We start from the raw sequence: 16,238 nt of genomic DNA on the forward strand, positions 1-16,238 counted from the left end.
GCCCAACATCACCACAAAGCTTGCTCTGCTGCTTCCTCCCTTGGGTCTGCTAGCCTCAGCCTTGGAACTTCTTGGTTCAGATCTTGGTCCTATTGACCCCTTGGTGGCCCAGCTACCCTGATGCCCTTGGGAACATGTCTTGGGGCCCCTGCCATGGCATGCCGTGGTGTGCAGATGGCTTTAATAGTCTTGCAGACAGCAGGGCCTAATTGCCTATAGCTGCCCCATAACTGCAGCTGTCATCAGAGTGGCAGCCATCATCTGGTGCCTCTGGTGTAGAGGCCCCAGGCCCTGGGCAGCTCAGGGTGCTCCCACCACAGATGTGCTGGGGTGGCATGGGGCTGCGAAAGCTGCACCATGAGCAGTATCAGGCCCAGGATCATTGGGGAGGAAGCTGGGCAGTGGAGGAGATACTGGGGTGCCCCATTGATCGTGGGGGAATGGGCAGGCACCAGCCACTGGCACTTGGGGAATGGCATAACTGTTGCCAGGGCAAGGGATCACCCCTCCTGGCACTGGCCACATGCCTGCAGTGGACACAGGTCTCCCCAGGGTCCCATTTTGCTGTGATTTTTGTTGTTCTGGCTGCCCCAGGCCAGGACCCCTTGGCTTTCTACATCTTGGAGTCAACAAAACATGGCATTTGCTCCAGATACTCCAAGGGCTTCCCTGCATGTTTCTTTCCCCAACTGTCCCTTCTCTTGGCTCTTCTCACTGCCCTACTTCTCACTGCATCACCCTCCCCATCTCTGCCTCCTGCCCATGGTCAGGGTCCAGCTATCCACAGCCTAATCCAACCATCCTCAGCCTGAGGATACACACAAGTATGTTTTTGGGGCACTAAGATGCTGGGACAGCACCAGGACAAGGATCCACTCCAGGAGTGTGGTGAGTGAAGGAGGTGGCAGGGATGCTTCTCTTCCCCCTTGGGTATGGGGTATGGGGACAAGCAAGGAGAGCAAGGAGAGCACGAGTTCCCCAAGGAGTGCTTTGTGTGAGACGGTGGCAGCTGAGCCTGGCAGGGGGCTCAGCTGTCCCTGAGGCCATTTCCCAGGGTGCTGGGGACAGAACCTGCCCTGGTGCCAAATGCAGCCACTTCCATGCAGCACCTTGGCCGGAGACCCCTGCGACATTGCACACCTCTCCCCCCGCCAGCCTGCTGCCATCCCCCCATCCCCACCGTGCACCGCGGGGACCCCACTAGCAGCAGCTGAGCGGCTCAGGGAGCGGATTTCGGGCAGCGCCCGCGTCCACACAAGACAACAGAGTAGCCACAGTGCAGAGTGTTGTACGACAGACGGCAACATGCAGAGGGACACTGGCTCAGTCCGACAGACCAACAGCCCAACCTGACGCTGGCGTGCCTGAAGCTCCAGCACGAGCAGACACGTTTGCACAGTGGGGAACGGCTGGCTTTAGAGGCAGCTATTTGGAAACGTTCTCTGGTTACGTGCGAGCAGCGGCACTGTGAGTTGGAAAGCCTGAGTTTGAAGCAGGCTGGGTCTGTAATGACCTCCCGTGCCTCCTCTTTGCTAGAGCGGCTTGGATGCTGCTGCTGATAACCAGAGAGAGCTGTCACTGCGCCGAGTGCTACGTCCCGAATGCTAATAGTCACAAACAAAAATCACATGTAGAGAATGTGACACGCATGGCTCTTGGTGAGGTGACACAGTGCCCAAATCAAATTGGGGTGATTGTTTTTAGGCATACAATGACAAACATGTACAGGAACACTCAGGAACAGAAAAAAATAAAAAATAAAAATGTCACTGGTTTCAAGAGGTCAGCACCGGTATGGTGAGCAAAGCACAGAGAGGAACATCAGAAATCATCCAGGCAAAAAGGAAACGGAAACGAAACGAAAACTCGGTTGCATCTCCCAACTCATCACAGGACTCCAAAGCACCTCCTGCCTGCCCTCCAGGATCCCAGCATCCTCAAGGAACACGGGATGACTGACTGACTCACTGACTGACTGACTGGTGACGAACATGAGCTATGCATGTACACTGGCAGCTTCAGGATGAGTGTGTGGCAGTCGATGGGATGGCAGAAGAGAGAAAGAGAGAGAAAGAGAGAGGGCAGAATTGTTCTTCTTCCTCTTACCGTATCCTTGGAGGACCTACGTCTCTTGAAGCTGGAGGCCAGGGTGGAGGTGATGGACCTAAAAGTGGCTTTCTTTTTAGGGTCAGGTTCTGCTCTACCACTTTTTCTATCCTAAAATGAATATGTATAAGTGATTAGATCTCTAGTGTGCTGCTGGAAACACTAAATCTACTCGAATACTGCCCCATGTCATGTCCTTCATTTGGGTGAGCACGCTACCAGAGATGGCACTCCCAGTCCTCCAAGGGCCTCTGTGACCCTCAGGCACAGCGTAGCCGCCTCGCTGCTACAGCTACGGGGCTGGCCTCGCATTCGCAGCGCTGGAAACCCCTCCGGGAGCAGCCCTGCATCTCCTGGGCGTCTGCCGGCAGCCTGCAGCGCTGACCTCGCTTCCTTGGGAGAGAACCTGGGGATGAGCTGCCTGGCCCTGCCCCTGGCCGCCACCGCCAGCCTGCCTACAGCGGGAGGTGGGATGCTGCTCCTGCACTACCAGCACCTGCTCTGAGGCTGAATCCTAGCGCCACAAGAGAGAGAGAGGACTGCATCGAAAGAGAAGTCATTGTATGGGTGTTCTGCAAAAAAAAGGGATTCCAAAATTTAAATGACGCGCTTGTGCAAAGCCAAACGTGGTTGTTGGTGGTGTTTGTGGTGGTGGTGTTTGGTTGGTTGGTTGTTTTCCAAAGTAAAACCAGCTAAAAAAAAATAAAAATAGAAATACATAAAAGGAAACTGGAAGAAAAAGAAAAGAAAAAAAACAAAAACCCAAAAGCAAAAAGAAGAAAAGGAAAAGAAAGGGAGGAAGCAAAGCATATTAGCGCTATGATGTCATCAGGGTCAGGATGAACTCAAAGAGAAACAGAACTGAAAAATGTAGCCATTGGAGTTAGCGAGTCGGACCTGGTTGGCGCAGGCTGGGAGCACCAGCCGCCACGGTGCGGGGGCAGCCAGCCGTGGGGACCGGCCGCGCTCGGCGGCGGGCGCTGACAACGATTCCTCCCCAATTGCTTTCGTGCCAATGAGTGTGACCTTGCCGACGGGGGACGGAGTGACCAGGTCTGGCTCTGCTACCGCACGGGGGTAACCAAAATGTATCCCGCTGGTGCGTAGAGCATGCTCGGGGATACATTTGCTCCTCCTTCTCAGTTCTCTCTTTTGCGGACATGCACAAACGGAAAGGAAAGCAAGATGAATGGAATGAAATGTCTTTTTCTTCCATGGCATCTTAGGAAATAGCCATGGCAAAACTGTGATCCCCAAAACCATTATTTTTGTTTGTTTGTTTTAACAAATAAATCTTTCCACTTGCCTACCTTCTAGCAATGTACCAGATACTAGTGCTCTGACGTTTCCTCCTGTGGAAAAGTCTTACAATGTCAAACGGCTCTTTACCATGAGGCTGTTTATCCCCACAGGGCAGCATGCTTTGCTCACAGTCCCACAGACTCTGCCCAAGGACCCAGTGCAGTATTTTCTAGAAGGTTGGCAAGTGAAAAATGGCAGTTCAACTAGTGTGCTCTGTCCCAGCAGCCTTAACCCCGTCGCTGCTGCTGCTTTTTGGAAGCAAAGGAAAAAAAAAATAAGAAGAAGAATAAATAATAATAAAAAAAGAAACGGCTCTTCCGAAACTCGTATCAGTGAACTGAACCCGGTGAGTTCTCAGGATGTAGCAGCCCAGCCTTGTGCTCCCCTTGCTGCCTTTGGGAAGATGACGTTCCTGAGCATCCCCTGCTGCTCTGTGGGGCACCCATTATTGGGGGCTGTGTGCCTTTTACCACCCAAAGGATGCCTGGTGCTCTAAATGCAGACTTGCTCCCCCAAAGCGGGGCACAGCCCAGAGGGTTCACAGAGAGAGAGCAGCCAGGTGGTCCTGGTGGTGAGAGCAGTGGAGGCTCGGGGACGTGCCCGGGGCTCAGTGCCAGCAGCAGGCACATGGCTGCCCCTGGGCTCCTCTCACCTGGGGTGCTACAGGGATGGGAGATTCTGGGGGCAGATGTCCTTGTCCCCAGTGATAAGAGCATGCACTGCCTCTCTTTTGGAATCACTTTGGATGCGGCAGGGGTACCACAGCCCCAGTGCAGGGGAGGGAGGAGGGGATGATGGAAATCTCCATTCCTGGAGCATTTCTGCACATGGGCAGCATGAGACTGCAGGGATGGGCAGCATGGGACCACGGGGATGAGATGCTCAGGGACCCAGGGCAGGGATGCTAGAGGGCTTTGGGGCAGGGATGCTCGGGACCATGGGGAAGGGATGCTCAGGACTGCAGGGAAGGGATGCTTGGCAGCTGCAGGTGAACCCTTCCTTTCTCTGCTGGTGAGCGTGGCTGGAACATATCAGAGATTCTTCATGAGGAGCTGCCACAGATGCAGCTCTGACATATGGTCCCCAGCAGAGCAAGGTCTCTGTCCCCAGCACTGCCAAGGGCAAACCATGGCATCTGGACCAGGTCTCTGTCCTGGACAGAGCTGGGTACAACACCTCCCAGGGAGGTGGCATTGGCCATATGTGGCCCTGGGGACAAGCAGCCCAGTAACACCCAGGAGAGTTACTGGGGGTGGGACAGGGGACCCCATGCTAATCCACAGCTCTGCATTCACGGATTTGGTGAAGGAATGGAAGACGCACCTGTTGGAGATTTGCTCTAAAAACGGTTTGTCCTACCTGCAGGTTTTTCCTCCACACATTAACGGCCGCAAACGCCAGCTGCATCTGCTTCCTCCGCGCGTCCTTATGCCTTTTGTAAGCTATTTCTATGAATATTAAAAATATCCCGGCAACAATACCTCCAGCCACCAGCATAAACACACCTGAAATAAGCAGGAAAGTTACAGGGGGCAGTGGGAATCACACCATGACACTTCATTTTCTCTGCATCTCACTCAGCACAAGTGGCATTTACCAGCCCCAGCCTTCCCACCCCCCCAAGTCCCAGAGGGGCACCCATGGATATGGGCATGGGGTGGCGGGTGTGGGGTGTCTGCAGGGGCTCCTTGCAGTCAAACACCAGCGCTGCTGTGGCAATGCTCAGGGTGGGTGTGTGTTGCTGGGGATGTGGACTGGGGCAGATCCTGTTCCCAAGGCTGTTTGCAGCAGAAAATCCCAGCTCTGGTGCTGCTGCTTGGTGTGTTGTGAAGCAAAGCATGCACTGAGTGGCCCTCAGCTTGCTGAGACAGGACAGGGATAATTGGAAATGACAAGGGGGATAATACACTGAGACCCAAGGAGTAGAATAAAGTGTTCCATCCCACCCTTAGTGGTACCCAATGGGACACTCCTAATCTTCACCCCTCGCAGGGGGAAGAGAGCCCACCTGGGGGGTACCAAGCAGGCACAAGGAGAGGAAAACATGGCATCAACCATCACACCAGCCCTCTGCCCCAGCATCTCCTTGGGGTGGTCCCACTGCAGACAACTCCCTTCTCACCCCATCCCAAGTGCTTCTCCCCTCCCTCTGCACCCACTGCACCCCAGCAGCTGCAGCTCAGCCAGACTGCAAGGAGGGGAGGGAAGGGAAAGGACAGTCACAGCGGCCACTGGGTTGAGGAGGCTGCCCAGGGCAGGTAGAGGAAGCTTTGCAGAGCTGTTTTGGATGAGGTGGGATGGGAGCCCACCACAGCAGCCTCCCAGCGCTAGGAAAGCACAAACCCAGAAGAAGCAGAGCTTTGGCCCAGGAGGAGAGCTCAGGAGAGGAGAATGTCTTGACTGAAAGCAGGCTACCCAGCGAAGAGGAAGAAAGAGGTTTGCAGAACAAACCTGCCATATTTTCAAAGGTGAGTGTTGCTGGGGCATTGCTACGGGAATCACACTCCTGATACCTCACCCAAGTCTTGTCCAAATCCTCCATGAAGCCGTTCTCGTGGGACCTGGAAGCACAAGGAGATGGGACAGTCACAGGAGACCTGGTGCAAGTGGCTGGGATACAAACCGGGACGCATACCCTCTGCACTAGGACCTTGTGCATAATTGCAGCCTGCTGGCAAGCTTATGGATATGTGTGCACAGAGTGTGTGCTTGTGTGTGCACATATGGATCTTGTGCAAGGGGATGGGTCCCTTCTGTGAGGCTGGATCCCAGCAAGATCCCCCCTGTGAGGGCTGGAGCAGCCCCACGGCACAGCACTGGGATGGAGACAGGATGGAGCCCACATCCCACCATGATGCTCCTGCCTCCTGTGCCTTTCCAGGCTTCACGGCCCTGTTCCACTTGTCTTGTTGCCATCCTTCAGCATGGCTCCCCTATAGGTGGGCTCTCAGGGCTTCTTATGTTACCCCAGTCCTGTAGGTAGTTTCACCTACACATCCTGAACAGCACCTTACATCTTCCCCTCCTTTCACTCTCTGGTTCCCATCTCCATCACCACACTCCCCTCTATTCATTGAATGTGACATTTCTAAACTAACACATAGAAATCCCTTTTTATCCACGAGACCAGGTGCCTTGTGGTACACTGTGCTGCAGGCTAATGCTGACAGTAGAGCTTTAGCTGAATTCCAGAGGGGACCTGCAGCATCTCTGCCTAGCAGGACCAGAGCAGAAAGAGCAGCCCTGGGAAGATGAAGCTGGGGGATGTGGGGAGAAATATCCCCCATGGGTGGGCAGCAGTGCCTGGCACAGGGCTACTTGCATGCTAGCACATGCAGCGTGAGGGCTGAGAGCTGTGTACGGACTTGAGGATGGCCAGCGAGACATTCTGCTTCCATGGGCTGTCCTTGCGCATCCCGATCCCGAAGCCGGAGCGGAAGAAAAGTTCCCCTGTCGTCACCAGGTCACACTTCTGTGAGGCTTCAAACTCCAGCACTGCTGAGTCCCAGATGAAGGCGTGGAGCTTACTGAACACCAAAGAGGACAAGCATTAGGGTGGGCAGCCCAGCTTGTCTGCAGTCACTGCAGGAGCAGCAAGGGGGCTACCAGCTCTAAGTGAAGCCCTACACATGGGGGTCAGCATCCTGCTTGCTCCCCCCAGGCCCAGCCCAGCAAAGTGCAGGTGTCACTCACTTGTCTCTCACAGCCTGGATGGCTTCGGCTGCGCTCTCATAGTTGTGTTTCTCCATGTGCCGGTACATGGTGCTCAGCTCCACCTGCCGTCGGAAGTAGATGTCCACCGAGCTCTGCTTCACCGTGGCATAAATGAACTTATCGGAGGGGTTGCGCAGCTGAAAGACAATAACAGGTCTCCTATTTCTTTTGTCCTTCATCAACCAAACAGGCTCACCCCAAAGGTGTGTTTTACGCAGCCCATTCAGTAATCTGTTTCCCTGGGAAGATCTCAATCTCCTCAGTGGAGCTGCAGATGCCATAGGGCAGTGGATGCTGCAGAGCTTGGGATGGGACAGGGGGTGCTCTGGGGCCACAGTGATAGACAGATAGCCCTGTGACAGGGACTCGTGGCACTGAGGATGCAGGAACCCCCCCTCTGAAATGGGACTGATGATGCTGAGGACAGAGGATGCTGTGGGGTGTGGGATGCAGTGGGTTGGCACTGCTGTGGGGTGCAATCCTGGCTGCTCGAATTGATAGGCTGTGGCTGTGTCCTTGCCAGAGCAGGAAATGGGTTTGAGTCATGCCTGTATCTGCTGAGAGTATTGACTGCACCGCAGGGACAATTTCATTAGCTATAACTCATCCATAATGAATCGTTTCCTCGTTGGTTAGTGCAGGCTCTCCAGGAACTGGCAGCAGTTTGGCTGGCCTTGTACTGTTTCTGGACAAGCTTTTTCTCTGCTGATTCCTGCCTGTGTATTCCTATCCCCACTCAGCACAAGGGCTCAGACCCAAGCACAGACCCACATTAAATAGGGCTCTAATTGCTATCAGCCACCAAGCCAGGAGGTACCCACAGGAGGCATCTGCATCTCTGCCTGGAGCTGGGCAGGGAAAGGGAAATGAAGCAAGGGATCATTACCCGGGGGTCGTTGATGCCTGTAATTCTCTCCTCAGGACGGTCCAACACCAGGAAGGCAGCCAGGTTGGCAGTGTAAGAAGCCACAATGATCATAGCGAAGCCAGCCCACACCATGCCCAGAATACGAGCAGAGAAACTCCGGGGAGCACCTGGAAGGAGAGAGGAGAGCTCAGACTGGAACAACAAGGGCTTGACTTGGTTACCAAAGCCGTGACCACCTCCCACAAGATGAATAGCATCTTCAGATGTGCCCTATCTGTGTGAAGCTGTGTGAAGAGCTTTTGTGTTACAAAGAAAAGCACAGCTGCTGTGCATGATGCTCTGAACCCTGCTGAATGAATAACACCCGGAAAGAGAGCCCATGACTGACAGTGAAGGTGGGCAGGATGGTCTGCAGCAGCTGTGCCATGAGTGTGCTACCCCCAGTACCCCTCCAAGGAAGTCTCAAGGGACAAGATCTGTACCATTCTCCACTGGTGACCCACGGCAAAGATAAGAGCATGTGGAAAGGGGCACAGACCCCTCTTGGGACCCTGTGGGTCCATGACAGTGTTCAGGACACAGCAGCACTGCTGCCTGCTGCAACACACCTTCTCCAATGCCGGAGTTCAGCAGGACTCCCCAGGAGAACCACATGGCTGAGGAGAGTGTCAGGGCATCTTCCTCCTCCTCCTCGCTGTTCACTTTGAACCGTCCAAATGGGCTGGAAAACAAGAGCAAGAGCTCTTCTGATGCCCCTTATCCTGCTTCTCTAGGCTTTCTGCCATGCCCTAAGCACTCTGATGCAGCCTTACAGCACTGAACCCTGGAGATCACACTTGTATTCCACACTGCTCTTCACCCCTGCCTGGCTGCACAGCCCATATGTCCCTCACACAGCCTTTCATGTCCCCTCTGCTAGCCTGCAATCATATCTACCTCATGCTGGTGCTTTTCCCATCACATTTGTCTGCAAAGAACATCTGTGTGACACCTCCCCTTCATCTGCAGCCCCTGGGTGACCCACAGAGCACTCACCTGAATCGATCTAGAAGGTATAGCATCACTGCCACCACATGCACAGACAGCCCCACCAGAAGCCACAGTGTACTCTGGAAGGGCTGCATGAACGAGTCCAGGGTGCTGCGGGGAATTTCCTAGCACAAAGGAGAGAGGTGAGAAGAGCTGGCACCCACCAAAACTGCACCCTGCCCACCCCACCCCTCCTACAAGCAGCTCAGCCCATAATACCTTCTTCACAAGGATGGTGAGACCCTGGTACTTGAAGGGCTTGGAGAACTCGATGTACTGTGCCCGCTCATTGTTGATGGTGAGGGGAGCCACAATCATATCAGCCTGGCCACTCAGCAACTCCCCCATCATCCCATTCCACTCCTTCTTGTTGCTGTTGTTTACCTGCCAGACAGCCAGTGCAGGATCAGCTCCTGCCCCATTGCCCGTTCCCACTGGCCAGCTCTGCTCTGGAGAATGGCTTGGCCAAGCTTTGACTCACAATGTGAAAAAAGTGATACCCCAACTGCCGACACTCACCCGCTCTTGGGTACCAAATTTACCATCAGCCACCAGGTGAACCTCGTAGGTGAAATTCATCACACCAGCCAGGCGGATGAGCAGGTCGATGCAGAAGCCATAGCAACACAGTGCCACGGTGGGCCGGCCTGTAGGCAAGAGAAAATAGGGGGGGGACAAATGGAGGCAGCCCTCTGCCAGGGACCTCCTGCAGGACCCATGGTTCTCCCCAGGGAAAGCAGCCACCTGTGTGGCTTTAGTTTCAAACCATATTGAGGCAAAGGGAATGGGAGCGTGTCAGGAGGCAGCAACATGGGTGCAATCCCTCAAAGCAGCCCACACAGAAATGAGGCAGAAGGAAAGTCATTTGCTGGGGTCACAAATGTGCTGTGTGGGCTGGGGATGATGCAGTGCTCACAGCCAGATGGAGTTACCTGGGATGGTCTCGTTGGGCCCTGTGCAAAAGACCTTTTTGACAGGGTCACCATTGATGGTGAATTCCTCCCTGCACGTCCCATCTGCTTGCGTGGGCTTCACATACACAAAGGGCTCTTGGTGAATTGTTACGATCTGTGGGGAAAGCACAAGCACCTTCCAGAGCTGTCCCCACCTGGATGGGGAGTGGTGGGGCTGTCCTCTCCATGCAGACATGGGCACAATGCCACAGTGCCATCTCCATGGACCATGCAGTCCTGCAGCAGGATCTGACTTTGGCATGGGGAGACATTCATTTGTCTTCAATCCAAGATGAGGATCAGACAAGCCAGCCCACCTACTCTTTGTTAGCTCATGTAGTCACCTTATGAACCTATTTCCTTCTGATCTCCTGTCTTCAGCAGCAGAGAGTTCCAGACCTGAGCCTTGCGTTGGCTGTATGCGCTGCAAACCTGTGCCAAGTGCCCTCTGACTCCCATGCTCTGAGGAACAGCAAACACCTTCTCCCTCCACTCTGTCTCTCTCTCTCATATCCCATTTCCAGCTGTCTCCTTCTAAACCAGAGGGTGCCATGCTTATAGTTGGGCTCCTGAAGGAAGCCGCGCTCTGCTCTGAGCACTCCCTAGCACTTTGCTAAGTGTCTCTGCTATGGGCTCTCTGGAATGGAAGGTTCTGGCAGCTGCAGGGGCAGCAGCAGGATGTGGATGAAGTCACAGCACCTGCTGCCATTTGTTGTTACCTTCAGTTTGGTTGACATCTGATAGCCTTGTGGTTTCTCAGTCTCTCCCCCTGGCCAGATTATCTTCCGGTCGTTGGTCAAGACCTGCGATCAGTGCCAGAGGAAGGAGATAGACGTGAGGCCATGGGTAGACACACCAGCACACCTCAACCCACCTTCCTGTCCAGGCCTGTACGTACATTGCTACCATTGTAAATCCCAACCTGGACCAGTTTGCGGTTCTGCAGGTTCATGATGCTGTAATTGGCAAACTTCCTGTCCCCGTCCTCATTGAATTCTACCCGTCCGGTGACACCCTCCGAGTACTTGGAGGACATTAACACCCTACAACGAGAAACACAGTGGGCCAACCTAAAACACCTGCTGTGGCTATTGGGATAACTAAGAAGGGATCAGAAGTCTTTCTCTCAATTGCCTGAGATTTTCATATGCCCATTACCTTATATTATCTTTGATACCTATGACCCATTCATAGCTCCATGCCAGGCTGCATGCTGCAGAGTGCAACATGTATGCTCCAATCCTGCTCTACGTGCCCTGATCTGCTGCCAAAAACATGGCTCCAGGATTTGTTACAGCAGAGAACAACCTGCTCAGTGGCCTTGTGCCCCCCCACTGTTCTGTGGCCCCGTGTCTCTTTTCCTGTTCATCACCCCTAGCTGATCCCAATTGTCCAAGCATTGCCAAGGAGATGCCCCTGGGATGGCATGGACTGAACTTGTGCCAGACACTAATGGTCAAACCAATGGCCTGCGTATGAGCCGGTGCTCCCATCTTTTCAAGCCCCTTCCCCTTGGGAAAATGGCATCCACACTTCCTCAGTTACCTCTTGAAAAGGGGCCCCGTCTTCCAGATGTTGGTGTTGCCCACACAGCCCCGTGGTGGGTCGGTGATGTTCTCCTTCTCAAACAAGTCGTGCACAGCCTGGGCCACCACCGCCACAGCATCGCTTATGTGGGCTGACTCATTTTTCCCATTGATGAGCTGTAAGCCGATGACTCCTGTAATGAGCAGAGGAACGGATCAGCCCCACTGGCCTCTGGTGTGGTTCCCACATGTAGGGTTTGGGGCAAGTGAGTGCACAGTCATGGGACTGGGGACCTTTAAGAGACATTGGGGGAGTTGCACGAGCTTCAGTGCTGGGCTGGCATCTTTCTGCCTGCCAAAGGGTGATGGGGTAGCAGTGTAAGCCACTGACATCAGTGCTCCATCCCCATCTCATTGCCCAAGCATTTCCTCATGTGACAATCAGCCTCAAAGCCCTGGACAGCTGGGTTTGGAGCATGGCAGCATGGCCAGAGCTCTTAGGCTGCTGCCACCCCATGCAGATCCAGGAGAGCACAGTGGGATTCAACACATGCTTGGGACCACCGTGGCATGGTGTGCTCCTGGACCACTTGCCCCAGCCCCAGACAAGCTTCCATCCAGCAGCAGGGTGGGTGCCTCTGGTGGGTGCCTACCATCAGGGGCATAGCGCAGGGCATTGCCCGAAATCTCCCGTTCCCCCACCAGCCACACGTAGCCGGAGCCCGTCATATTGAGCATGGCTGCTGATCTGTACACCGTTGCCGCATCATCCTCACTGCAATGAGAAGAAGGGAATGGCAATGTGGCTCCAGGTGCCAGATGGACCCCTTCATCCTGCCTTGCACCCCTGGGAACCCTGGACACCCCTATGAGCCCCTCTGACAGTTGGTTCTCCTGTTCAATGGGTGACTCCAGGATGCACTGTGAAGGTTTTATCCCAGCTTCCTCTAATCCCTCAGCATCCATCAAATCCAGCCCATTCCCTGTCACTCACCACCTATAAGAATGAGGCAATAAGACACCATTCCTTTGCACGGGGCTCAGGATACATCACTGATAACACCTCACTGACATTCAGCCACCTCTACCATAACCACGACTGCGATACGCAGCATCTCCCTGGGATGTGGGACGTTATGTGGATTTTCTCCCATGCTCCCTAGAAATGGCAATGTGTCCCAAATCTGCGTGGACTCCAGTGCTGGGCAGAGCAGAAGGAAACTGGAGGTGTGAGGCCCCGCAGTCCTTACCTGGCGGAGAGGATGATGACACGAGCCTCCAGCTCTTTCGCCTCCAGCAGCAGCGATGTCACATTTTTGGTCCCGGGGTCAAACTGCAGCACTTTCTCAGCCTGTGATTAGTGTGAGCAAAGCTGGTTAGTGCGGGACACTGCAGACTGCTTGTGAGAGCCATGCTATCTAGAAAAGGGTCAAGAAAATTCATTAAACTGCACAAAAGTCTGCTAAATAAGGTTGGTTACAGCTAGGTTTTTTTCTTATTTTCTTTGCTTTTCTTTTCTTTCTTTTCTTTCTTTCCTTCCTTCCTTTCTCTTTTAAGGTTTTGGTTTCGGTTTTTTTTTTTGCTTTTTTTTTTTGCTTTTTTTTTTTTTTTTTTGCACTGTGCATGCAAACTGAAGTCAATCAAGACCCAAAAAGAGGCGTGCATTGTACAGGAAAGAGAAAAAGGCTTTGAAATGCAATTGAAAACTCAAACGAGTGTTGTTTTTCAAAAACATGGGAAATGAAAAAAAAAAAACATTGCACAGGGTTAACCTTTGGGAGTAAAAGTGGACGACTTACACCAAGGAACCGTTTCCTTTGGGGAGGAAAAGGGGGTTGGTTCAACTTTCCAAAGAAAAAAAAACAAAAATACTTGCAAGTTAATTACTGGTTCACATGCATGTCTCAAAAAGAAATCCTTCCAGGGTCAGCTGGCTGGGTTTCCATTCTCAAGTCCAAACCAAACTATCTCAACATAAAAACGTGCTACCAAGAAACATGGACATAGTCATGGACCTTTTTTCTTTCTTTCTCTTTTCTTTTTTCTCTTTCTCTTTTTTTCTTTTTATTTTATTTTTTTTTAATTTTTATTTTTTCTGGTGGCTGTGGCTATTTTTCATTTGCTAGTTAGGTTGGTGGGCGGCGTGCATTTCCATGCATATATACCTTGGGTCCTCGCTTGTTGTCATAGGAAAGTTGGTCGAGGTTTTCATAGTTCCTTTTTTTACTCTGATGAATAATGTGCACAGAGAAAATATGCAGACACAGAAGAATATTATAAACAGTTGAAAATGACGTGTAGTAAAGCAATCCAACATCCACCTCCTCCTCCACTGTTTGCTAAAGGGTCTCTATAACGCTGGAGCTCGCAAAAACCACTATCAGGAGAGATTGCCTCAGCTCTCGCGGGAGCGTCACGGTGCAAAGCAAGCCTGAGTGTCACAGCTGTCGCGATGCGGTCGCATTTCCCTTGTGGGACTGGGGGATTCTTCAGCAAGAAATTTTTATCTTAAGCTCAGAAACAATCTACGCATCTCTAAGGGCCTAAGTGGTGGGAATTCCATGGGGTTACTGTGGAAGTAAAGGACAAAATGTTGTGTACGGAAAGTGCTGGATAAATACAAGCTGTTACAATCAATTGCATTAGCATTGCTACCGTTACTATTACCATTACAATCCTGTTTGCCCTAAGACAGTTCACAGCAAGTGAGGAGCTCAGCTTCACCTCCTGCAAGGAGGGAGCAGCATTTTGGAGCTCAGTTGCCATCCAAAAGAGAGAGGAAAAAAAGCTCGCTAGGTCCTGTGCTGGCTCAAAGCATGGCAATATGAAGCAATGGTGACCATGGGATGACACTGTGGCTGTTACTTGGTGCTCAGGGCGCACCGGGTGGCTTTGCAGCACATGGGTGGCCTCAGGAGGTGCTGGGGATTGGGGACCTGTTCCCATGCAACACTTTGTGGTCCTGTCGGTGACAACCTGAGAGCAAACTGCAGGACAGCTCTTGGCAGCTTTTGGTGGGACAGTCTGACCCCTTCTTCTCGGCCCCTTCCCACCCATCTGGGCACCCCTGACCTGCACGTATGGGACACAGCTCTACTCCAATCTCCATTATTTTGCAGCATCTTATGGCAACTGATTTCTGCCAGGAACCCAACCCTTTGCACCCCTGTAATGCCAGGGTTCCATTTCCCAGGTCGATCCTGAGGCAGCCATCCTCTGCTTCTGCATCTTGCTTTCCACACTAAACAGCTCTCTTCTTCCTGAGATCTGTGGCCAGTCTTCAGCTTTGCCAGCTTTCCTTGTCTGTGCAGCTGTGTGATTTTTCCATTCCTCTCCTTGGATACTTTTCACTGTTCTAAGAAGTCGGAATCTTGCAAGGAAAGTAATCTGAGGAGGAAAAATGTGTTCCAAGCCCAGCTCCACCTTCATTCTATGTGACATTCATGGTAGGAATTTCTGCAAGTGCCTCTTTGAGTGTGCTCAGAGTGCAGTGAGACTTGGAAGAGTAATACCTCTGAGGAGAGCAGGGCTGCAGCAGGACAGCATGAACAATATCCATGGGAGAGACACTGACTGTTTTCTTTCAAGCACCATCAGTTTGTCTGGAAACCTGGTCATCCATTCTGCAGCCTCCAGGTGTGACTGAGTTCGTGTGCCTGGGGTGTGCTGGCACCTCAACTGGAGCTGGTCAGCAAAGCGAAGCAGAGTCTTGGGCCCAACACAATTGGAACTAATGGCATCTGGTCACTTCTGTCCCCCCTGTCCCCATCTCTAATGTAGCGACCAGCAATTGCAGAGTCTCTTTCCAGTGTCTGGTGTGGTTTCACAGCTGCTCCTCAGCCCATGATTTATTTAGGGACCCACAGTATCAAAATTAATTTATATGAAAATATCTCCACATTATCCAACATCATCTTAAAATTACTGCTTGTATGAACACCACAGTCTCATAGGAAGGGAGCTGCCACACCAGGGATCTGCCATCTCTGACCTGGACAGACAGATGTTCACAGCTTCTTGTACCCAAGCTGAACCCAAGCAGTGGTGGAGGTCAGTAGGTATCTGAGCTGTACCACTAAGGATGAAGCAGCAGACCCCAGGGAAGTTTCTGCAGACATCTCAGGCAAGTTTAGCACATGCAGAGTACCAGAGCTGGCCAGTGCTGGGCTCCAAGGTCCTGCTTGAGGTGTTAATCCATGTCTGAGGAACACCATGTCCTGACACTGACTCCACAAGACAAGTCATAGTAGGATCCAGGTAAAGCTCTGACCCACAGATCTCTCAGGTCCTTTGGATCCGTGACACACCTTGAATAAGTCAAAGCTGCTCTCCTGCCTACTCCTCCCAGGGTCCAAGGAGGTTAAAGAGGGACCTATGACATCACCTCACAGCATGAAGTGAGCACGTCAGTGATAAGAATAGCAGTGAGGCAGCAGAAGAGACTGAGAAAGAAGGAAACGCCCTGATGGGAATAGCTACCACCTTTCAGAGCAGCCAGGCCAGCCAGATGATCACAGCAAGTTCTTTAAGGGAAAGAGAAATGAGAGTTTGTGGCAGACCACAAACAGAGCACAAGTCCCAGACTGGTGGATGGCCAGGATATCTGGAGTAGCTCCACGGCTGCTGACCAAGACATGTCATAGATTCAGATGCAGGGTAGGTCTGCCCTGCCTTTCAAACCAAGATCTCAAATGCTTTCCTGTTTGATGGTCAGGCAAAAAAGAAATTCACCTCATGACT

The 16,238-nt window shown here is 52.5% G+C and overlaps 1 protein-coding gene across 15 annotated transcripts in view; it reads right to left on the bottom strand.

Moving 5' to 3' along the window:
- The window catches only part of GRIN1 (glutamate ionotropic receptor NMDA type subunit 1), a 29,288-nt gene that overhangs the window by 4,604 nt on the left and 8,446 nt on the right, over positions 1–16,238 (bottom strand). For 2 of the 15 annotated variants that reach the window (XM_015878819.1, XM_015878817.2), the window contains exons 4-21: positions 13,664–13,726; positions 12,749–12,849; positions 12,152–12,273; positions 11,518–11,692; positions 10,871–11,015; positions 10,692–10,775; positions 9,952–10,087; positions 9,539–9,666; positions 9,239–9,403; positions 9,026–9,144; positions 8,599–8,711; positions 8,009–8,157; positions 7,102–7,259; positions 6,774–6,935; positions 5,860–5,969; positions 4,768–4,913; positions 3,004–3,255; positions 2,107–2,217 (exon numbers count right to left, since the gene is read on the bottom strand). In XM_015878819.1, the coding sequence (XP_015734305.1) occupies positions 2,107–2,217; positions 3,004–3,255; positions 4,768–4,913; positions 5,860–5,969; positions 6,774–6,935; positions 7,102–7,259; positions 8,009–8,157; positions 8,599–8,711; positions 9,026–9,144; positions 9,239–9,403; positions 9,539–9,666; positions 9,952–10,087; positions 10,692–10,775; positions 10,871–11,015; positions 11,518–11,692; positions 12,152–12,273; positions 12,749–12,849; positions 13,664–13,726 (2,439 nt within the window). Of the gene's footprint in view, positions 1–2,106; positions 2,218–3,003; positions 3,256–3,416; positions 3,459–3,490; positions 3,654–4,767; positions 4,914–5,859; positions 5,970–6,773; positions 6,936–7,101; positions 7,260–8,008; positions 8,158–8,598; positions 8,712–9,025; positions 9,145–9,238; positions 9,404–9,538; positions 9,667–9,951; positions 10,088–10,691; positions 10,776–10,870; positions 11,016–11,517; positions 11,693–12,151; positions 12,274–12,748; positions 12,850–13,663; positions 13,727–16,238 lie in introns of those variants that run through there. The other 13 variants (XM_015878827.2, XM_015878828.1, XM_015878824.1 and 10 more) reach the window with 9 other exon arrangements.

The sequence above is a fragment of the Coturnix japonica genome, chromosome 17, assembly GCF_001577835.2.
Source record: "Coturnix japonica isolate 7356 chromosome 17, Coturnix japonica 2.1, whole genome shotgun sequence".
Taxonomy (NCBI): domain Eukaryota; kingdom Metazoa; phylum Chordata; class Aves; order Galliformes; family Phasianidae; genus Coturnix; species Coturnix japonica.